This window comes from Macrobrachium nipponense, chromosome 40, assembly GCF_015104395.2.
Source record: "Macrobrachium nipponense isolate FS-2020 chromosome 40, ASM1510439v2, whole genome shotgun sequence".
NCBI lineage: Eukaryota > Metazoa > Arthropoda > Malacostraca > Decapoda > Palaemonidae > Macrobrachium > Macrobrachium nipponense.
The window spans coordinates 41,333,395-41,358,544 of NC_061101.1; the positions used below are offsets into that span (position 1 = coordinate 41,333,395).

The 25,150-nt window shown below is 36.0% G+C and overlaps 1 protein-coding gene across 1 annotated transcript in view; it reads left to right on the forward strand.

Annotated features, from left to right (window-relative positions):
* LOC135212114 (probable ATP-dependent RNA helicase DDX49) overlaps positions 1 to 25,150 on the forward strand; it is a 131,715-nt gene that overhangs the window by 28,492 nt on the left and 78,073 nt on the right. Inside the window, 6 exon segments of the mRNA XM_064245511.1 lie at positions 3,133 to 3,326; positions 3,768 to 3,803; positions 3,805 to 3,942; positions 9,109 to 9,276; positions 12,745 to 12,811; positions 12,814 to 12,923. Coding sequence (XP_064101581.1) covers positions 3,133 to 3,326; positions 3,768 to 3,803; positions 3,805 to 3,942; positions 9,109 to 9,276; positions 12,745 to 12,811; positions 12,814 to 12,923 — 713 coding nt within the window.

Consider the following 25,150-nt stretch of genomic DNA (forward strand, 5'->3'; position numbering starts at 1 on the left):
ATACATCAAGAAACAGGGAGGGACGCATTCTCGATCCCTGTTCGAGACAGCGAGGGATATCTTGCTCTGGGCGAAGATGAGAAATATAACGATACTAACAAGGTTCGTGTCAGGAGTGCAGAACGTTCGGGCAGACCTTCTCAGCCGTCAACATCAGCTGCTTCCGACCGAGTGGACTCTCCATTCAGAAGTTTGCCGGGAGTTGTGGGAGACTGTGGGGGAGGCCGTTTAGTAGACCTCTTCGCGACATCGAAGACAAAGAGGCTCCCAATTTACTGCTCCCCGGTTCTCGACCCAGGAGCGATAGCAATAGATGCCATGCTATGGAATTGGAAGGGAATGGATGTCTACGCCTTCCCTCCATTCAAACTCCTGGGAGAAGTGATAAGGAAGTTTGCGGCTTCAGAAAGGAGCAAGAATGACCCTGATCACCCCATTTTGGCCGGCAAGCGACTGGTTCGCAGAGGTCATGTCATTTCTGGTAGACTTTCCAAGGACTCTACCAGAAAGAATCGATCTACTCAAACAGCCCCACTTCGAGAGGTATCACAAAAACCTCTCCGCTCTGAGTCTGACTGCATTCAGACTATCGAAAAGTTGGCCAGAGCGAGAGGTTTTTCAAGAGCAGTGGCAAGAGCTATTGCCAACGCTAGAAGAACATCATCTCAAGCTGTTTACCAATCGAAGTGGGCTGTTTTTAGGAGATGGTGTAAGAGGAGAGATATTTCCTCCTCCACGACCTCTGTGAGCCCAGATTGCCGAGTTTCCTTCTACACCTTAGAAGTGTTGACAACTTTCAGTGTCCCGCGATCAAAGGCTACAAAAGCATGCTGTCGACAGTCTTCCGGCACAGGGGCTTGGATCTGTCGAATAATAAGGATCTGCACGATCTTTGAGGTCTTTCGAAACCTCAAAGATTCCGCGACCTAGAATTCCGTCATGGAATTTAGATGTTGTCTTGAAATTTCTAATGTCAAGTCCGTTTGAACCTTTGCATGCTGCCTCGATGAAGGATCTAACTAGAAAGGCTGTCTTCCTCAACCGCTTTGGCAACAGCGAAAAGGGTTAGCGAGATCAGGCCATGAGTAAGCATGTGGGCTTCAGAGAACACAATGCGGTGTGTTCTCTGAGTCCCTCGTTCTTAGCTAAGAACGAAAACCCGTCCAACCCCTGGCCCAAGAGCTTTGAAAATCAAGGGATTATCAGAGGTTACCGGACGAGAACCAGAGAGAGTCCTGTGCCCTGTCAGGGCTCTCAAGTTTTATCTGGCAAGAACTAAACAATGTAGAGGTCCGTCGGACAACCTGTGGTGCTCGGTCAGGAGACCAGAATTACCAATGTCCAAGAACGCTCTAGCGTTCTTCTTAAGAAGCACCATCAGGGAGGCTCATGCTTCCTGTTCAGATAGTGACCTTAGTCTTTTGAAGATTAAAGCTCACGAAGTCGAGCTATAGCGACGTTCGGTTGCTTTTCAAAAGAATATGGCACTCAGTGATATCTTGAGTGCCACATATTGGCGAAGCAATTCTGTGTTCGCCTCACATTACCTCAGAGATGTGAAAGCGACATATGATAATTGCTATCGCTGGGACCGTACATTTCCGCAGATATAGTAATGGGGACATGAAGCGGCACGATTCCCATCCTTTAGAAAATGGATAGGTGTGCTTTTAATTTATGGTGTTGTTTTTTATGGTTGTAGGGTCTCCGCTTGAGGGGCGGACTTCCCTTTATTTAGCCTAAAAGTTATGGGACTAACTAGTTGGGCTAGGTCAGGGTGGTATTGTAATTTGCTTCGTTGTCCTCAGAGTATGGTCAAAATGGTCTAGTCACATTGTGGTCACGCTCCCGTTTGACAGATCATCTAGAGCCCTCCAGCTATACAGGTCACTACCTTGCTGGAAACTCTAGTAAAAGCAGAAGCGGACTTGGGTAACAGTAATCACGAAGTCAGCTATGCTAACAGGTAAGGAACCAAGATGTCAATCATCTGCATGTGAAATGTTTCCAAAATCCTTCTATTTTGTCCCTTCCCACCTCCAAGGGTGGGATTCAGCTATATATAAATCTGGCAGGTAAGTGTCATGAACAAAATGATATTGTCATGATACAATAAAGTTTGTTCATACTTACCTGGCAGATATATATATCAAGTACCCACCCACTCCCCTCCCCCAGGGGACAGTGGTATGAAAAATCTGAATAGAAAATGGGAATGGTTCCTGATATCCGCCTCCAGCGGCGGGAATGGTACTAGCCACCTGGCGCCCACTGCGTGTGCCGGGAGTTTTGAAATTCTGTCGAAAGTCAGAGAATACAGCTATATATATATCTGCCAGGTAAGTATGAACAAACTTTATTGTATCATGACAATATCATTTTTATTTATTCATAAATAAATTCACTGACATGCATTTCAAACCAAATTCATTAAAGCGCTGAATAATCCTTTGGATTCCAGTGCTTGGCTTCAATGCTAAATTCCATATTCCATTCCATTCTATCAACAGCAACTACCAAAAATAGGCTTTTCTCATGCCAAAACCTGCTTTTTGTCTGGAGTATGCAGATGTGCTCTAACAAGGGTCAACGAGACAAAAATTCCAAGTCACATAGTCTCACTGTATACTTGGAGGACTATTATATGAAGTTTAAATGAGAAATATTGTTGGTGCTCCAGTATCACTAGAGTGTTAACTCAGAGAAGTCTGAAAAAGGAACATAAGTAAGTAGCACTATTATCAGAAAAAGTTATCCAGAGTTGTAGATGTTTGTTAGTAGGACTCTCCTTTGCACTTAGTCATAGATAGCTCTCTTAACAGTTTGGTCATATGTAAGTAGGCATTTAGAGTAGGTTTTGTGCCTGCTAGAGTTTATAGCTGAAGTGAAACAAGAATTGTTTCATTTTTTTTTTTTGTGAGTTATTGAAATTGTATCGAATTGTTTTGATAGTACTGTGGTTTTTTTCTGAAGCATTCAAAGTATCAGGGATTTTCATAATTTAACAGCATGTTTAAAGTTATGGAAACTTACATATCTTTCAAAATAAATAAATTATTTGATAGCTATTGTTTAATTATGAAAAATTTTGAATTTGTTAATTTTATTTACTTTTCTTTCTGATTTTAACAGAGGTCCGTCACCCAACACCTATCCAGTTCCACTGCATTCCACCAGCTCTTCAGGACAGAGATGTTATAGGTGCTGCTAAAACAGGGTCTGGAAAGACCCTGGCATTTGTGATTCCTATATTAGAAAAGCTGTCGGTGGACCCGTATGGAATTTTTGCTTTAGTTCTTACACCAACCCGTGAATTAGCTTACCAGGTAAGATTTTTGATAGAGTACATAGTATAGTAGATTAGTTTTCTTATATCAATCAGTACTTTATAATTGCTGTTATGATCAGTTTTTTGTTGGCTAGAACTGTAAATTGAAACTGCCATTTAACTAGGTTATATTGTATATAGGTTTTGTTAAGAATGGTTGCTGCTTCAGCACTATTAATTTTGTAGTCCTTTTCTTTTTTCTGATGACAGCTAAAAAAAAAAAATGAGAAGACTCTCTACTAAAGTAAAAAAGAAAAAAACAAAAAAACAAGAGAAATCTCTACAAAATTAATAGTGCTGAAGCAGCAACCATTTTTAACAAAACCAAAACCGTCCTACAAGAGGGTCTCCTTCCGAAATATATTGTTTATACATATACATAATTATTTGGTTTTTAAAATATTCTGCTCCCAGCTGCATCAAATAAAATCAATTTTAGATTACAGATCAGTTTAAGGGTCTTGGAGCTCCTATGGGCCTTACGGACAAGTGTAATTGTTGGAGGGATGGATCGGCTGCAGCAGACAGCTGAATTAAGTCGTTCACCTCACATTGTTGTTGCTACACCAGGACGTTTAGCTGACATCCTAGAAACATCAGATTTGTCATTGAAAAGTAGGCTTTTAGCCATTTTTTTATTTCTCTACATATCTAAACTCTTGAACACTGCATTTTTTCACCATGTTTGCATTCATTTATGAATTTGCTTTGGATTTGTTTTTTAATTGTTCTGGAAATAAATGATTTATTGTAGACAATTGCAGATTGCTTTTACTTTAACTTTGAGAAGTGTTTTGTTTTACAGTAAGTGTAGCTTGAAAAGTTGAATGAATCACTCTACTCTGGAGAAAATATTCTGAATTATGTAAAGCAGAACAGTACTGCAGGTATTAAGAGCAACAGATTTCAAAGAGTAATGTTAGGGCAAGGCTATTCTACAAAGCCAACAGTTATGTGGAAATTTTAAATAATAGCTCCCTTTGTCTATCATACTGTTCATTGTAATATCTTTAACGCCAAGCCCTTTAACGCCCGAAGGGGTATAATAAAAGTCGTCTCCCGTATGCCGACGGGGTCCTGGGAGTGAGCGCCGAAGCGGAAAATTTTTTTTTTTTTCAAAAAATCACAGCATGCTTAGTTTTCAAGATTAAGAGTTCATTTTTGGCTCCTTTTTTGTCATTGCGTGAAGTTTAGTATGCAACCATCAGAAATTAAAAAAATATCATATATAAATAATGGATATATGATAGCAAGAAAACAAAATTTCATATAAATTGTATTCAAGTCGCGCTTTGTGAGCAAAACGGTTTAAAGCTAACGAGTTCCTTTTTATTCTGTTGTATTGTACACTAAATTGCAATCATTTTGGTATAACACATTGTAAAAAACGATCAAGGCAACACAGAGAAAATATTATCACAAAATGATGCTTATTTAATTCGTAACTCCGGCGACGTAAAAAAAAAGCTGTTTTCAAAAATTCACCATAAATCGAAATATTGTGCTAGAGACTTCCTGTTTGTTGCAAAGTGAAGGTAATTGATTAAATATTACTAGACTGTAAGTGTTGTAGCTTAAAATTCCAGTTTTCGACCATTTCGGTTGAGTTAAAGTTGACCAAAAGACGAATTTTTTCTATTTATCGTTATTTATATGAAAATATTTCAAAACTGATAAAAAGGTACAACCATAGGTTGTTTTTGTTGTATTCTACATGAAATTGCACACATTTTCATATACTAGTATGAAACTTTATGTAACCGCTAATTTAAAATGGTGCATACATTACGACAATCGGATGAAAAAATTTATGATTTTTTCGGAAGAGTTACTGCGTGAACGTAAAGGAAAAAGTTTATTTCATAAATTCACCATCAAATCCGAAATAAGTTGTGATAGAGACTTCCAATTTGTTGAAAAATAAAGGTAAATGATTGAATGTTACTAGAATGTAATAGTTTTAGCTTACAATTGCGTTTTTTTTACCATTTCGATCGAGTCAAAGTTGACCGAAGGTTGAAATTTAGGCACTTATTGTTATTTATAATGAAAATATTTCAAAACTGATAAAAGCTACAACCATGGTTGTTTTTTCTTTTATTCTATATAAAATTTTGCACATGTCATATATAAAAATCTTTATGTAACAGCTAATTTAAAATGGTGCAAACATTACGACAATGGACGAGAAAAATTTCTGATTTTTTTTGTTTTTGGAAGAGTTACCGTGCGGACGTAAGGAAATTTTTTTTTTTTTCATAAATTCACCATAAAGCTAAATATTGTGCTAGAGACTTCCAATTTTGTTGCAAAATAAAGGTAAATGATTGAATATTACTAGCTATAAGAGTTTTAGTTCAATTGGGATTTTTTGGTTTTTTAACCATTTTCGGTCGAGTAAAAATTGACCGAAGGTTGATATTTTTGGCATTTCTTTTATTTGTTGAAAATATTTCCAAAACTGATAAAACTAAAACCAAGGGTTGTTTTTTAGTTGTATTCTACATGAAATTGCACACATTTCCATATAAATAAAACTTTTGTAATGGCTAATTTAAATGGTCAAACATTACGCCAATCGGATGAAAAAAATTTATGATTTTTTTTCGGAAGAGTTCCGTGCGGACGTAAGGAAAATTTTTTTTTCATAAATTCCCCATAAATCAAAACATTGTGGCCTTGAATTCCAAAAATTTTGTGCAAAGTGAGGTAAATGATTGAATAGTACTAGAATATAAGAGTTTTTTTAGCTTACAATTGATTTTTTTACCATTTCGGTCGAGTCAAAATTGACCGAAGGTTGATATTTTGGCACTTATCTTTATTTGTATGAAAATATTTCAAAACTGATAAAAGCTACAACCATGGGTGTTTTAGTTGTATTCTACATGAAATTGCACACATTTCCATATATAAAACTTTATGTAATGGCTAATTTAAAATGGTACAAACATTACGACATCGGATGAAAAAAAATTTATGATTTTTTCGGAAGAGTTACCGTGCGGACGTAAGGAAAATTTTTTTTTTCATAAATTCAACCATAAATCAAAACATTGTGCTAGAGGACTTCCAATTTGTTGCAAAGTGAAGGTAAATGATTGAATATTACTAGAATATAAGAGTTTTAGCTTACAATTGCGTTTTTCGACCATTTTGGTAGAGTCAAAGTTGACCGAAGGTTGAAATTTAGGCACTTATTGTTATTTATATGAAAATATTTCAAAACTGATAAAGCTACAACCATGAGTTTTTTTTTTTTGTATTCTACATGGAATTGCGCACATTTTCATATATAATACTCCATGTACGGCTAATTTAAAATGGTGCAAAATTATGTCAAAGTGACGAAATAATGTCTGAGATGTGTCGCTGATACTTTTTAGTGCGATAAGAAGGAAATTCGCGCTTCTTGCGGGCCTGCATAACGATTGTAAGCAAAACAACAACTTGATCCGTGAGCTCCCAGCTTCCCCCAAGGCGCGTGATTCAAACTTTTTTGCCTAGTAGGTAGGCCTATAACTATTTTTCTGCGAATTTTTAAAAATCTTTTTTATATCTACGTACCATACGTCCAATCAGCACCCAACAGACAATTTATATCGACATTTAATACGTCCAATCGGCGTTAGAGGGTTGAATTTACCAACATTGTGTTTTTTTTTTTTGGTATACTCAGCCTGGCTTACATGGAGTGTTGGTTCCAGAACCAATGTCCATGTTATCTCAAGGTCTCTGTATGAAATGGTGAAATGTAGGATGTTTACATAAGTATACATAATGTATACACATACTCTTGTATACAATGTAGTATAAATTAAATAATATCAAAAACAGTATAAATTATATAATATCTTAAACAGCATACTGTGAGGATAGTTATTTTACTGTTTTGTTTAAGGAATGCTGTAATGAAAAGAAAAGTGTCTGCACATGTTCAGTAAAGATGTAGCCACTGAACTTAACAAGTATCTAGATATACTACATTACAACAACACTGCAAGATTTCATTGGCAAAATTCTGCGATTGCTTTAGTTAATTTACCTGAGAATGTATTGGTGAACATAGAATTAAACAAATTACAGACTATACATAGAATTAAAGACTTACAGAATATAATTAACAGACCATATATTTAAATCTCTCTCTCTCTCTCTCTCTCTCTCTCTCTCTCTCTCTCTCTCTCTCTCTCTCTCTCTCTCTCTCTCTCTCTCTCTCTCTCTCTCTCTCTCAAATACCCATCGCTAGACAAGACAAACACACCATTAATATGAAATAAGGGAATAATACGAAATCATTCTATAGCTGGGAATATGTTGCTAAAAAGAGTCGGGAACTTTACCCATACACAAATCTTCCATGACATAAAATTTAATTATTTGATAAAGGCGGGAAAAATGTTGTCATCAGTTTGTTTTATGTAGTATTTTGGGCTCTCTTTGAAAAAAGTACATTTTTACATTTACCCTTAAGCAAGTCAAGGAATGGAAGCTTGATGTTTTTATTTATTTCATAGCCCAAAATTATATTTTCTTTTTATCATGAAAACTTATTAAGTAAATAAATTTTAATTAAAAACATTGAATTTTCTCAAATTGGAACTGTTATGTTTAGTTTAAAGGCAAGAATGCTCATTCTTTGTTTATCTTTCCTTAGTGCAGAAGAGTAATGATTAACTAGCTCTCTCTCTCTCTCTCTCTCCTCTCTCTCTCTCATCTCTCTCTCTCTCTCTCTCTCTCTCTCTCTCTCTCTCTCTCTCTCTCTTTAAGTCCTTTGGCTAGTCCTCTTAGGCAGATACAGACAGGAGCACCATTCATTGTTTCAAGATGAAAAAGAATGGCAGACTTTACCCTTTAGATTCATAGGCCTAATTTGAATAAAAAATTTTGATGGCAGTTTGGACACATTTAATTATCTGAATTTATAGTACATATGTAGATTAAAAAATACCCAGTCCTGTATATTGACTTTCAAGTAACCTCAAAAGAGAAAATGATTATGCAGCCGTCATCTCTCTTTCCATTACTCCATTACCATTTATTCATTTAACAGCAAGGAAACATAAGCTTGAAGCAAAAAATAATGGTTAGCTGAGAGCCTTTTTTTAATGTTACATTTAATAAACTCCACAGGAAACTGCACAGTGAATATTGATACAGAAAATGTGGTAATGGGCAAAGTTCAGATAATTTGGATTACTGTATACAGGCAGTCCCTGGTTATCAGTGGAGGTTCTGTTCTGGTGACTTGATGATAAGCGAAAATTGCCGATAACTGAAAATTGGCAATTTTCGGGGCTTATCGGCGCCAATAACCAGATTGGCGTGGTTGATATGTTGTTGGCGTCCCACCTCAGTGGTCGCAGGTTCGATTCTCGGCCATTCCATTGAGGAGCGAGAGATGTGTATTTCTGGTGACAGAAGTTCACTCTCGATGTGGTTTGGAAGTCACATAAAGCCGTTGGTCCCGTTGCTGAATAACCACTGGTTCCATGCAACGTAAAAGCACCATACAAACAAAAACCGATTTTGCTGCTGATAACCGGTTAATCAAACCTGTGTTAGGTATGCGTCGGTGCTAATATCCAATTATCAGCACCGATAACCAGAAATTGGTGCATTTTGAAATTGAAGATCGCTGATAGCTAGACAAGCCCTATAAAACCAGATTGCCAATACGTAATCGACACCATCGATAACCAAGAACTCCCTGTATTCTGAACTATATCATTGCCCATAGCTACAGTGTTCAATAAGAATTTTGCCAAACTTATTTTTCCAGGATAAAGTTTCTGGTCTTAGATGAGGCTGACAGACTCATGGATGGTAGATTTGATAAACAGCTGAAAACCATTTGGTCATCACTACCAGAAAAAAGGCAGACTCTTTTATACTCTGCAACAATAACAGACAGAGTACAACGTATGAAAGATCTTGCTTCCTCAGATGTAAGTGAACAGTAAAATTGATATATGTACTAAGTATGTAATCAGATGCCACAGTATTTTGTACTATTGCTAAATCTGTTGGAGAGATGCTTAGCTTATCCATGATTTTTGCTTATACGTATTAGTTATGGCAATTCTTACTGCTTGATTGAAGTATTACTTTATGATAATCATATTGATGCGACTCTTTGCATAACTCTGAAAGCTTAAAAGGCTTTAAAGTACCTAACTTATTACAGTACTAATACCTCAATCTTATGCAAGGTTAGGTTCCAGACCCTCTCGCGCAAGTCAAATTTTCGTGTAAATTTGGCATGGTCTCTAAAAATGCTTATCTCTAGAGTTAGAACACTAAATATGACCTTAATCACTTTCCCCCTTTTCCACAAGTATTAAGCTAACTTTTAATTGAAATTAAAGTTACTGTAATTTCATTTAAAAGTTAGTTCAATACATTACCTTTAAAAAAAATAATTGGTTGGTACCATGTATTTTTATCTTCTTTCCCCATTCCAACTGATCTATTATGTATTTTTACAAGTCTTCTCAACCTCTATAAGAACTTCTTTATTTTCTCTCTTTGTCTTTTTTCTGAAAATCCCTTTCCATGAACAAAAAGTATTTTTTATTTGAACTAATACAACTCTTAGTTATGTGTCTATGTTTTAGAGCAGCGCATCTACAGTTCTAGATGATGAAGGTAAAATTTTATCAGTTTAAAATTATCTACCACCAACTACGAGAGAGAGAGAGAGAGAGAGAGAGAGAGAGAGAGAGAGAGAGAGAGAGAGAGAGAGAGAGAGAGAGAGAGAGAGAGAGAGAGAGTTGTCTTTGCATAAAAGAGTGAAATTATAAGGAATTATTAATTACACACACCTAGAGAGAGAGAGACCAAGAGAGAGAGAGACATTGAGCGAGAGAGAGAGAGAGAGGAGAGAGAGAGAGAGAGAATTACAAGAATTCGCTGACCTCCAAATTGCAACACTCCTCACCTGTCACATTAAATTGACATATATTTGACACCTCTGGCTTTGAGGTTCTCTTCGAGTAAAAGCAAAAGATGAAGAAAGATATTTTCATATGCATTTTATAATTATTATTATTATATTCGTAAAAATAAAATCCACAGTAGTGGATATGTAGTAGTATATTGCTAAATACAGTGATGATACCAAATTATTATTATTATTATTTGAAAATACTATAATCTCAGTGTGAGAGAGAGATAGAGAAGAGTTGTCCTTACGTAAAAGAGTGAAATGGAAAGGTTATTTTGTTTATTTAGAATAGTTACTATAACATACAAATTTTGAAATTACACTTTATTATTTTAGTTATATTATTATCTAATATTATTAATGTTTTAAAATATTAATAAACATACATGTAGTAACATAAAATTTCTTTCATCTCGGTAAAAGAGAGAGAGAGAATTATTATTTTTATTTAATGTTTTTTAATTTAAACATATAAGTTTTAAAGCCTATAAATTAATTAACAATTAAACAAACACTTTTTCAGGATTTCTTGAGGATTCAAAAATGTTTTGTTTGCATTCGCATGTCTCTGAAATACTCGCGTTAGTTAGTTTCAATAATAAGTTCGCGCTATTGTGATTTCACACAATTCAAATTGCATAAGATTGAGGTATTATTGTATTCCCATTCAAGTGAAAAGCCCATTTAGAAAGAAAGTATTTAAATAATTGTGGTCTTGTTAGTAAATTTGAATCTTTTGTTTTAATGTACCAGTTTACTTGTAATGTTTTTTACTAGTCATACTATAGTTGATTCATTTAGGGTAGATTCTTGTGCCTACGAGATGTTTGTTTGGCGGCCTCTTATTTGCTGGTACTGGGAGGTAGCCACTCACTCATTGTGTCGTATTTTCGTCTGTGACTTAGAAAACTAGGAATATGTTTATATTTCTTCAATTATCTCATGTTTTGCAAAAGATAAGAAAGTTTTGGTCTTACCAAATGATTCGGTATTAATTATACAACTAAATAATCATATCCTGAAATCAACAAGATAAAACACTAAGGAATTACGAGTAAAAGTGAAGAGAGAAACATTTCATTTTTTATATCCGTTTTTATTTACCATCAGATTTTTAATAATTCGTACGTTCAAGATGATGTAAGACTTGTATTTTCATACAATAAAATCACCCTGAATACACTGGTGCTTTCAGATTTTGGATGCGTGTATTATGTGAAGAGAAAATGAAGAATATGTCTTATTATGTTGCATCCGTACTTGACTCAGCCTGATAGGAAGTCCATCTTTCTTAATACTTTTTTGTTTATTACTTCATTGAGATTATTGCTTCATATCACTCAAATAAGTCTCTGATATCTCTTTCATTTGAAAATATATTCATAAATGGATTAGAAACAATATCCAGAAAACAACTGATTAAAGCTTAGGGTGAGTTGAAGAGTGTGAAGTCGTCTTTCCACAGAGTTCAACTTCTTTGCTGGACTGAATTCCCCACGGCCCACGTGGGTCTGAGCTAACGATACCAGATGCATCCATCTGATTATTATTATTACTTTCCTTATCAGATATGCCCAGACATACTATATGATACTGGATTGAAAATTTTTGACAATTGTAATGGAAATTCTGTGTATTTATTTATAGAAAATGTAATGATATACGTAACATGGTAAATATTGTCGAAACTGCAACCTCGTATATTGCTAATTGGCAACTCAAATCTCTTGCTGAGATGACAAATGCAACAACGCCTTGCAGATCTCATTCTCTCGGCAATACCGTCAAACTTGAATCATTTACTGATGCAACATAATAAATAAGACATACTCTTCATTTTCTCTTCACATATTACATGCATCCAAAATCTGAAAGCACCAGCGTATTCAGGGTGAATTTGGTGTATGAAAACACAAGTTTTATTTTATCTTGATCGCGTTAATGATGCAAAATCTGATGATAAATAAAAACAGGCATAAAGAATTAAATGCATCTCTTTTCACTCTTACTCGTAATTCCTTTGTGTTTTATCTTATTGATTTCAGGAAAAGATAAACTTAGTTGTACAATTAATACCAAATCCTATGGTATGACCAAAATTTTCCTATCTTGAGCAAAGCGTGAGATGATTGAAGAAATATAAACATAATATTGCTAGTTTTCTAAGCCACAGACAAAAATAAGGAGATACTGAGCAAGCGGCCTACCTCCCAGTACCAGCCAATCAGAGGCCGCCCAACAAACGTCTAGTAGGCGCAAGAATCTACCTTATATGAATAGACTATAGTGTAGTTTAAATCTTTATTGGTCAGTAACATATTTTTGATTGAATCCTGTCATGTTATATTTTTAATGATGTTATAAAAAATAAAAAATTATATGAACTATGTCACTGTATTTGATGGGGAGTGTGCTGTTATGGAAAATGTATATTTGTTAGAAATGTATATAGTACATTTTAATTTTTCAGGTCTTCCTATGGGAAGCAGATTATTCAAAGCAAGCCACTGTCACAGAGCTAGACGAGCAATATTCATTAGTGAATCCATTGTTCTAGATGCTACCTTGGTTGCTGTGATATTAGAACAACAAAAGCAAGATCCTAAGGGCCTCATCATTGTCTTTACAGACACTTGTAAAAGCACGCAGGTAAGTACGTATCTATTTGCTAAGTTAATGTGCTTACAAATGGTACTGAGAAGTATATTATGTACCATATATAAGATTTTGATTTATTTTTTAAGCTCTGATGTTTACAAGCCACTTTTGAAGCAGCATGTTTGGCTATCAGTGGTATTAGTAGTGACAGTTGCATCATAATGCATAATTTATTTGAAAACGTTTTAAGGTTGTCATAGCTATCGCAGATATTTACCAGATGCAATAGGAATCAGGCATTTCCATGAAAAACAGTGTGTCATGGCTCATTCATATAGCCACCACTTTATTGTTTTATTCCTCAGGATACATTATTTGTGATGAATCTTACCTACTGTTAAAGTTAGCTATACCTCCATACCGATTAGGCGAGTCTGCATTCAAACAAAAAAATTGAATGGCTGCCTGGATGACTGTCTGGTTTACCTGTTCTCCACCAGGTGTGTTTCAAATGTTTTAGCTCTTGTTAGAATTCTCCTCGCCGCCATTGTGGTTAGGCGATTGTGTGTATTCTATGAAGTTTGGTTGTTTCACACCTGTTTATGTATTGTAATTTCATTTTCCCTAGGATATCTTCCACTGGAAGCAAACCAATAACAAAAGGCTATGTAGGAGTGATTTGGATGTACCGAATGTTGAAATTGGAAGTTGATCATCATTTGGTTTGTACTTGCAAGGGTACAGAGTGTGATCTTGGAACTACTAGATGTGAAGAATGTAGGGAATTGTTCTGAGAATTTATGCCTGAATATGTCAGATACAGGAAAGACTGTAAACTAATAGATTGTGAAAGCAATTAGTTAGGTCAGGACTTAAACCTGTCAGTTTCTATCCTACTTAGTGTCCCCTTCATCTTGCCAGCTATCCCTACTCAGACTAGGCATTTTGGTAGCGCTAGTATTGACTTCCTTTGTAGCTCCGCCTTCTGCTCCCCATTTCATTAACCTCTTCATTACCGAAAGTTTGTTTGGAGGTAGGTGGGTACCACCATTCAAGTCTACTACACTGCACCGGGTGCATAAAGGTGGTACGCATAGTACCACCAAAACTCCTCTTTTCAGATTGGGACTTCCAATCATTCTGTAATTTCGGTTTGAAGAGTTTGGAGGAAAATAAACAGTATGACACGATGCCAGACGTATGATGAACCCAAAAAATATTATTACTAGCTTAGTAGTAAGTGTAGGTGACAGACGAACTGCGTCTCAACAAAAAATCACAAAACCTGACAAGCGTAAACATGTAATAACTTCTACCCAAGTATAAAACCAGTTGTATCATCATTTACTGTATTTATTTATTTATTCACTTATTACATTTTACAAATAAAAGATATGAACACCAGATAAATGAAGGTAAAAATAAAGCCTTATAGTAACTTTATATATAAAAAACCAAACCAGAGAAAAAGCAAAACAAAAAAAACGATTTTTTCTGAGGACAAGAAACTTGAAAAATTAGTTTAGATACTCCTGATGCTCGTAAAGTTGTTTTCTGTGATGAAACTAATATTAGAAAACGTAGAAAATGACATCGACCAATTTTTGAAAGATATACTATAAAATTTGCGATTTCCATATTTATTGGCTGGGTTTTCGCTTTAGTTTTTGCTCTTTTTGTTGTTATTACGTGCTTATTTACTGTTCTATTTTGATAATACTTTATGTGCATGTTCCAGGTGCGATATACCAACATTCTGGAAGACCGAATTTCTTATTCAAAGTACTGTAGTTTTCTCACCGACCACCAGTATCCCTTGTACAAGGGACACTGATTTCACATTTTTTTTTCATAAAATCATTTATTTTCCCTGTAGGATGATAAAACTAACAGAATATGCATTATTATAGTGCTAATAATACCTGATAATTTCATTAGCCTGTCTCTATTAGTGTATTTTTGGCAAATATTTTTACAATCGGCACCCCTCCAAACTGGAGTCACTACCGAGAGATTCAGTTCGGCAGCGAACGCAATGTTTACATTCTGCTCACCCACCACCGGTAAAGAAGGGGTTAAGGAAAGGAAAAGGGTAACGAGAAGCTGGTACATAACATTAAACCTATTTTTAGTTCTAATACAAGTTGAACTGAGTTCGTGACAGGAACATTCCAAATCCCTCCATAGTGTGCACTTCTTTTTCGTGTTTCCTGTTAGAAGTAAGGTGTTGGTCCCCTCTTCTGTACGTAGCCTAAGCCTAGGACTGCCCTGCGACAGTTGGTAATGTCTGCTGCCAGGGAACCGGGTCGGTTCTCGGGACAATGGGGTTCTGCCCCTGCCCTCCAATACTTCTTCGCCCTTTTCATGGCCTGAATCTCGTTTAAAAGCATTTGCCTCAGGACCATTAAAGTGTTCTCATAAGGACTGTTTCGGTAAGCATTAAGTCTCGCTCTGTAGCTCATTCTGCCATCGTCAACACCTAGTTTGAGGTGATAGCATGCATCAGGATTATATATATATACGTATGGGTATAGGACAATTGAGATGATAATGTATCTGTAGCAGTTTTCACACATTTAGATATTATGTTGATTCAGTCAACTGTTTATCTCTGTCATGTTTTGGTTATTGTCAAAATCTCATCTGCTAGCATATTCCTCTCTTTGTAATGCTTGTGTTCGTTCTTTGCCTGCTTTCTCTTTGGCTATCAGCAAATCTCTTACTACCTTTACTGCCTCGATTAATGTTTCTTGGGTTTTTTCAAGTTTACTCTGCCTGTAGTAATCTAAGGTTTCTCTCCAAGTTATATTATTCTAGCTTCAGAGCTTTCTAACGAAATTGTTCGAATTGGAATGCTTTCAAGTATGTACGTTAGCTTTCAGACGAGGTGGGAGAGTCATTGTAACTCCTCTCCACTGCCTCCCAATCTTTCTCATATTCTAGCGCCTCGTTTTCGTTTCCCTCTGTTGACTCGTGCGGACTTGCCTAAGTCCTAAGTTGCTTAAAACTGTCTTCCTTTCATCGAGTTTGTGGTGGATGCGATACAGCATCAGCTGCTGTCACCTCTTACTGACAAGTATCATTCTGTCACCCAAGGGTTCGAAGAAAGAGCAATCCTTTAAACTTTGTTTACCTCCTGTCACAGCTGTATCCTCCTGTTGCCTGCTGGTGGAAATGGAGTTGGAGGAACTTGTTCGGGCTGTCAGCGTTTGTTGCAACATTACGCTTTGCTGTATCCTCATTTTGTTGAAGAAAGAGGCCACATAGAGAATATGTTTTGCTTCTCTTAGCGTATTTTGGCGCCCTCTAAATATTGGAGGAGAGAACCAACGCTTTCTCCCATTAGAGAGCATTTCGTAACTTTTCTTGTACTCGGATGCACAAATCTCCCTTTAGGTCTGCCTTGGTCTGTCGTCTTGTGTTTTATAAAGTTGTGGAGAGCCGAAGACCACCTATTGCGGTACAAATGCTTATTGGTCCTTTAACAGTCTTTAGTAGGAGGTTCGCTTTCTTTTTCTTTCCTGTGGGGAAATGAACTCGAGACTGACAGACATGCTGATGGAGTTTCAGTCTGGCTTGTTGAGTTGTTACCTTTTACTTAGCTATGTTGTCTCGTCTCTGTGTCAGCTTAGAGAGGTGGAGGCGCCAACCTAGAGAGCTTGTGAAGCCAGCTTTAAAGTTTGTTGCCAGTGGGAGTTTTAGCGAGGAAGACAAGTAACTCATTTCTGATGCTGCAGGGTAATGTCCTCATGCCTATACTCACTCGGTTTGGAAAAAGTGAGAACACTTTCGCTTCCTGTCTGATTATGCAGCTCGGGTTAAGGCGATAAGGAATTATCTATTGGTAGTCTTGTTTTATACCTTTCGGGGATAAGTGCAGACCTCAGGTTCTGGGATATGGAGAGTTGCAACCTCCTAACATGCATGGAGAGACTTGGGACCAGTACCTTACATGGTGGATATGGTGAAGGGCAGTGGTGATTCTTTTTTGGTTTTCCTTCACAGGTTTAATCTCCTTCTTATAGCTTCCTTTGTCTTCAGCAGACATCTCTCACAAGTCTCTTTTTAGTAGCAGGTTGTATATAGAGGGAATGATGGGCCAAGGGTAATTCTTTGGGATGAGCTCCAAATTGGAGATATTTTTGGACATTTGGAGACTGAATAACAGAAAGTGTCTGCCACATACTTTTTGGTTTTCTAGCATGGTTTTAGTGCCTTTCCAAAGAATGGTCAGACTTGTAGTACACATGCAGAACGTATTCCACTTACCAACACATCCTCAGTCATGCAAGTTCCAAGATGTTTTTACAAGATGTGCACTTTGTTTGGGTTAGTGTGCAGCTCTCTATAAGTTTTGCCAGGGGCTTTGTTGCCCATTGATGGATGGCCAACTCTGTCAACAGTATTACAAAGGCCAAGGACCTGTTGCTTCTTCTGGCCCAATTTCTATGCATTATATATTAAATTTTCTCTATCCCCATTCTTATCTAGTGATGTGGGGATGATACTTAATTATGCATAACTTGTCGGTCAAAGATGAATAGGCACGTGCTTCTTGAAGAATTTTAGACCCTGAAGGAAACTTCCTATATGGTAGGGCTTTTCCTTATTAGGAAACAAGGCCTCACTGGGTTTTTTCAGATAATCATGATTAATTAATGTACAGTTTCAGCCAAAGAATTACGACTTACAAATAATGTTCATTAAATTGTAAGTAATCCAGAACCATCTTCGACTTCAGGGCTGTTGGACACGTGTGTAACCAAGAAATTGGCCCAGCCCCATTTTTGTTCTTGTACCTATGTCCAAGTTTTGGTCTTTTCCCTTTGTCATGCAACACAAACAGGGTTTAACTAGTGTCATTACACTTTCATGCAACATAGAATGGTCAACACTACACTTGGGTAAAAATTTTTAGATGCCAGGGCAGTCGAAAGATATCAGGATGCTTAGCAGGTTTATTCCTGGTCAGAAACAAAGTGTTTGTGGGAAGTTTGTTGCTTTGATCATTCATTCTGTGGAAGGACAGTGTTTTGGCAATTGGGGATTCAGGAAGAACAAACTGCCTACAAGGGCCTTTACATCCGTAAGTTCGGCGGGGGGGGGAGTTGGTGTGGGATTTAAGGAGCACTCATTTTAGAACTTTGTAGCATGTAGATGAACAGGAACACCCAAATGAGTACTACTTCTTTGATGCCCTCAGGCTTGACCAGTGGATGTTTCCTTAAATTTGGCCTAATTCAGACTCATAAGCCCTGCCCCTTGTATGTATGTATACTCTGAAAGCTATTGAAAACAATTTCAAGTTCAAGAATTGCTTAGTTTTTCCCTGTAGAGCCCTTTAGCCTCAGGGCAAACGATTTTCAGAATTTCCAATACTCTCGGTAGATGTCTCATTCTTCCTTTAAGAGGAAATCAACTCTACTACACAATTCCATACATTTCCATTAACTTAGGCATCTCCTTAACTGCTTGGAGATGGTTAGTTAATGTCCCCGCCCAATAAGAGATTTTCAGTTATCATAGGATCTGTCCTTAATTTAAAACTGCCTTGGCCTGGGTCAGAAGCAGTGGTCTGTATATTGCTGAGGGTGCCATTCTAGAGGAATTTTCAGCACCTGGGACCTGGCAGACGTCAATGTTTTTCTGTTTAGAGATAATAAGACTTTTCACTGTCTACTTCCATGTTATCGTTCCATACATACTTTCCTCAGTATTGCATCAAGTACTTTTAGATCTTTCTGAGAACCCAGCACTGTAAGGTCTTGAGATTGAAGCCCCTTCACCTCTATGTCCAGTCTCTCTCTGGAGTTTAGATGCAGGTCTAAACTTTATCTGCATTTACTATGGAACTTTTTATTTAGCACTAGCAACAGTTAATAAGTAAATTTATTGCTAGCACCATGCTTTAACCCTTAAACGCCGAAGCGGTAAAATAAAAATTGTCTCCCGTGTGCCGGAGGTGGTTTCGGAGTGACGTGGAAGCGGAAAAAAAAAATATTTTTTTCAAAAAATCACAGCGCACTTAGTTTTTTCAAGATTAAGGGGGCCGGCTGGCTAATGCTGTTTTTTAACGACAGGACTTTGACATTCATACCACTTAATAAGGTGACTTGGGACATCTCCAAACCGCATATGATTTTCGCCTCTGACCTTCGGTTTTGTGACGCCAGGCAATTTATCCCGAAAATAACCATTTTTCAAATTCATTCTCCTCCCTTGATATTTAATATTAAGACCTGGGATTACTACCAATATATAGACCTGATGTCGACCTCCAATCAAATGGAGAGTTTTTTTTCTAAAAGTCATTTTTTTTGCTAGATATGATTTTTTCAATATGGTAAAAAAATAAACCCTATAAATCACGAGAAAAAAAATTTATAAAAAAAATACGAAACAAAAATTGGAAAAAAGGGCTCTATTTGATTGTTCTATAATGTCTTTCTGAGTTATATACCAAATTCCAATGTTATAGCTTTAAAACTAATTGAGGAGATAGATTTTGAAGGTCAATAAGTATAGTTTTGAGATACGGGCGTTCAAAGTTTTCCTTCGTATTTCTATAAAGACAGTGGTTAATAAATAATGATTATTAATGAATGTATCTTTCTTTTTTTGTGTATTAATAAACCAAAACTATTTTATTTATCATAATTTAATCATAAATGATGATCCCTTTGCTCATATATTCGTAGCCTGGGGTACTGCTTGAGCAAGATGGGGCACTCCTTCCTACGTAACCCCCTCTCTCCCTTCACTAACTCGGCTTATTACAGCAAATTTTCGTATTTTAGCGAGATGATTTCCTTGTATTTTCTTCTTTGGCATGATGACATTCTTGTCGAAACAAAGATAAACAAACGTAAATGCAAGAGAATGTCAGAGGTGAAACTCGAAGGTGTACTCTCTTTTTACAAAGACAATTTAATAAATCATGATTATTATGAATTTTCATATTCCATTTTGGGTATTAAAAAACCAAAACTATGATATTTATCATAAATGAAGATCTCTTTGCTCGAAAGATCGTAGCCTTGGGCACAGTGTGAGTTGGTGTTGTCAGGCAGAGGGGGCGTTACTAGACAACCCTCCCCTCTCTCTTCACTAACTACACATATATTATGATATTCGTAATACACTTTGAACGATTTTTCTTCGTCTGTATGTTAGCGAGATGTTTTCCTTGTCTTTTCCTCATTGGCATGATGAACTTCTTGCAAACACATACATAAACATACGTAAAAGCAAGCGAATATCACGAGGTGAAACTCGAACGTGTAATCTACTTGAAGTCTATGGTCCAACTGATTCATGATTGAACCACTCGCTTGAGTCGCTTCTGCGAGCCACGGAATCTCTACAGATGCCATTTCTCACAATTTCTTTGCCAATAATTATCAAAATTTACGATAACAGAAGAAATATTGCATTTTCTTGTACGGATGAATGTTTTAGGCTTATTGGGTTATGTTTACTATTACCCTGTAACTACGAAAGTAAGAGGAATTTTTGACGAAATATTTCGTATACGTATTCTCAATTGCCATATGAAGCTCCATGAATTTTTTCATGACTTTGCTTTTTTTCGCCCTATACCACCATATATAGGGGTTCCGCTGACCCCCTTAAGAGTTTAATTTTTGGCTCCTTTTTTTGTCATTGGCTGAAGTTTAGTATGCAACCTTAAGAAATGAAAAAAAATTATCATTATCATATATAAATAATGCGATATATGATAGCGTAACAAACGAAATTTTCATATATAATTGTATTCAAATCGCACTGTGCGCAAAACGGTTAAAGGAATAACAAGTTACTTTTTTTTTTTCGTTGTGATGTAACACTAAATTGCAATCATTTTGGTATATACAACATTGTAAAACGATAAAAGCAACACAGAGAAAATATTATCACAAAATAATGCATGATTCGTAACGCGCGGATGTAAAACTAATATTTTTTTCAAAAATTCACCATAAATCTAAATATTGTCCTAGAGACTTCCAATTTCTTTCAAAATGAAGACAATGATTGAATATTACTATACTGTAAGAGTATTAGCTTACAATTGCAATTTTCAACCATATCTGACGAGTTAAAGTTGACCGAATGTCGAATTTTTTTATATATTTTCTTTTATATGCAATTATTTCGGAAATTAGAAAAGCTACATCCTTCAAATATTTTTCGTTTTTTTCTACATGAGAATTGCACTCATTTTCATATATAAAACTCTATGAAATGTCTAATATGAAACGGAGCAAATATTCCGAGAATGGGACATCACATTTCGGAGATTTGTGGCGGAGAATCCGCGCGCGGAGGGAAGGAAAGTTTTTTTTTTAAATTCACCATAAATCTAAATATTGTGCTAGAGACCAAATTTGTTTCAAGATGAAGATAAATGACTGAATATTACTAGACTGTAAGAGTTTTAGCTTACAATTGCATTTTTCGACCATTTCGGTAGAGTCAAAGTTGACTGAACGTGGTTTTTTTTCTATTTATCGTGATTTATATGCAAATATTTCAAAAATGAGGAAAGCTACAACCTTCGAAGTCCCCCATTTTTGACATTTTTTTTTTTTTTTTTTTTTTTTTCCCTTATCTTTTGATTGTATGATCTTTTGCTCTGCATTTTCTATCTTATTTAGTTCCATCACTTTCCTTGCATTCTTTTCTTTTGCAAGACCTTTTTTTCCACTTTCTGTAGAAATTGTATTTTCCATATCCTTCCTACTTTTTCATCTCATGTTTATCTCTGCCTTTTTTCACTTGGTTTGGAATGGACTGTTAATTCTATGACATTATGGTCTGAAATACTCGCATTATAAACTATTATTTCTTTAACATAATTCACCACATTCACAAATACTAGGTCTTAAAGTATTTTCCTTTCTTGTTGGCAGGTGATTTAGTTTGTTGAATGTTGTATTCTAGTTGCATATTTATTAGCTTTTCGAGTTGCCTCTTATCTTCTGCACTACTATTACTCTCTTTTTTATATGTATAAATACAACCACAATTAGAAAGGACTGTTAATTGTATGACATTATGGTCTGAAATACTCGCATTATAAACTATTATTTCTTTAACATAATTCACCTTGTTCATAAGTACCAGATCTAAAATATTATCCTTTCTTTTTGGCAGGTGATTTATTTGCAAAATGTTGTGTTCTATTAGCATATCTAATAGCTTTTCAAATTGCCTTTTATCTTCTGTGTTACTATTACTCTTTTTTTATATGTATAAATATGACAACAATCTCCTATTTGTTCTTCCCAATCTCTGAAAGGAAAGTTGAAGCCTCCGGATAGAATAGTCCAGTCTTTGTGATTTCTACATATATCATTCAATTTTTCTATTATTGTGTCAAACTCTTTAGTATTAGGGGGTCTATATATTATGATGTTCATTAATTTTTCACTTTCATATTCTACCACTATTAATTCACATTCTGAGTTACTATATTTCTCATATATTTTTCCTTGTTTTATGTCTCTCCCATATATTGCGGTTCCCCCTTGATTCCTGTTTTTTTTATCTGATCTATGATTTTGGAACCCCTTTATCTGATCATCATTACCAGTCTCTTGGGAATACCAGGTTTCACTTATATTCATTATAGTATCTATTTTTTTCAGTTTGGTTTATTTCTTCTAAGAACTTTATTTTTCTTTTTGAGTTACTCATAAGTAAACCCTGTGCATTCATCACTATGATGGTTTACGTGTTATCCCCATCATTTAATATGGGTAATAATAAGGATTTTCCCATGTCTCTTTCCTATTCTGGTATGTTGTTCTTTTCTTCGTTTCCAGAAATTCTGACATTAAAAAATCCAACTTTTCCAAATATATTTTGATCTTCCTTCTTCATAATTATTCTTTTTGTGTATGAAATCTGCAATTTTCTCCGTATCTGCACCATCCCCTTGCATCATATATACAGTGCTTGTTTCCTTACACTGTATCTTGGCGCTGATGCTTGCATTCTCATGCTGACATCCATAGCGGAGATGATGGCTTGTTTTTCTCCTTCACCTCAAGTTCTTTGATCCTTTGTTCATTTGTTTCTTTTTTATTTTGTTTCTTTTTTATTGATGTTGATTCATGGCTACAGGGTGCATATATTTGAATTTTTTTTTGAACTTACGTCCTTTTCTTTCTTTTTAAGTTTTTGCATATTTTTGGATGTAGATCTCTGCATTCATCCTCATAGCCGTCTAGGTATGCACATTTGCCATAAATCTCATAATTGTGACATACCTTGGGATGTTTGTGTATCATCTTTCACCAAATCTGCAATTCCCTCTTTTCAAAAGGGTGCAGATGGTGTCTTTCTTTTTTTTTTATTGCTCTTTCCCATCAGTATGAAGATCTGGGTAAAGCCTCTTCGGGATTTTATTTTGTGTTGTGTTATGTCATAATTTATTTCATTGCATGTACGCTGCTGTATTGCCTCATATGTAGTATCTATGAGTATCTCTGCATCGATGCTCTTGTCCTGCTCTTTGTTTTCATTATTTTTTTCTATCATTTTAGTTTTATTTTCTTTTCCATTTTCCTCTTCTTCCTCTTCCTCATCTTCTTATCCCCTACTATTTTGCACATTAATCCTCCGATTTAATAACATTATAGACTGTTGAGCAAAATACTCTTGTACCTTACTTGTATTTTTGCTGGACCTCTGCACATTGAGGATGCTTGGGTATGTGCATGCATGCATTTCCTGATCAGGTTTTGTGGATTTACAATGCTATACCACACCTAACACAGTTTGCCTGGTTCGGTCCTAGGACCCGAGAGGTCATACACTCAAATGGTCAGAGGAGATCACAGGGGGACTGACGAGGTTCTTCCTTCTAAAGGAAGAGTCTCAGGAGGGGCTTGGCCTGAATGGACCTGACGGTCTGTCGCCTCAGGACGCAGTCACTCCCGAGATACAGAGGTCGTTTGCAGAGGTCATCACGCTGATTCGTCAGCACAATGACCTCGGGGAAGGATAGATGGTTGTCCCCTCTGACCGTCCATCATGGTTAGAGTAGTTCTGGGGTCTGAAGAAGGAACCCAGAGTGTCCATAGGGCTCCCATGGTCCTCCTTGGCTGATGGTATGCTGGACCAAGTGAACGCTCTTGTCTCAGGGCAAGAAGCTTTATTTAGGTCCAGCAGGTCAGACAAGTTGCTTCCCCCTCCTCTGCCTTGTCAGCGGTGCTTCTACGTGCCTTCGTCTAACCCTTTGCCAGCCAATAGGTCCCACAAGGGGTTGTAAATAATCTTTTCAACTTTAAGTGAAGGCAGGGAAAATTTTTTTTTTAGAAATTTTTAATTTTTTTTATTAGACTATGTGAATTTGCATATTTTCCTCTTAAGGGTTAACTATTACTATCATAGCCATTACTGTGTTTGTAGTCTTGAGGATACATCATTTAAGTCTTGAGGATAACATCATTAAGTATTTAGTAAAATGGTATGGAGTAGTTAGGTGGATATTACTTAAGTAGATATTTGTTTTTTTATTTTTATACAATGATACTACGTGCTTAGGAGTACTACAAGAAAAATAAATGTTTTTGTGTAGAAAAACTTAAAAAACAGTATAAATTACTGAAGCTGTTGGAAGTTCAAAGAACATTAGATTTTGGACTTGAGCTGCTACAATCATAGTTACCTATTCTCCTGCTCTCCTGAGTGCAAAAAAGATATTGAAAATTGAATTAATGGACAAGTATGAAGCTATGAACAATACAGTCTTGGTTTATGTCTGAGATCCACATTCCTATGACAGGATGTAAACTAATTTTGTCCATGAGTTGGAATTTAAGCAGACACAATGGCATGAATCAGTAAAAATAACAAAATAAATAAAAGAGGAAACAGTTTTCCTGAGCATACGTACAGTAACAAGGGTAAATATTATACTATTCTGTACAGTAAATATTATATTTCGTACGTAAATAAAAAGAAAGAATTCCTTACTTTTACTCCTCTGTGGTTGTAGACTACTGGGTATAGGAAGGTGCTGGAGATACTGGGCAGGTGAGTATGGAGATTGCAGAACCTGCAGATGGTGCTAGCCCCAAACTCTTCACTTTCACTCCCTTCCCCCTTTTCTCTTTTCAAGTTTTCAAACAAACTTTTAACCATCTCCTGGAATCAACATAAGGCATCCATCTCAACTTTGAGACCACTATGATGCTTCATAACTCTTTTCAACACGTTCCAAGTGTGGCGCTTTTTTTATTTTTGATGATCGTTGACACAATTGTACA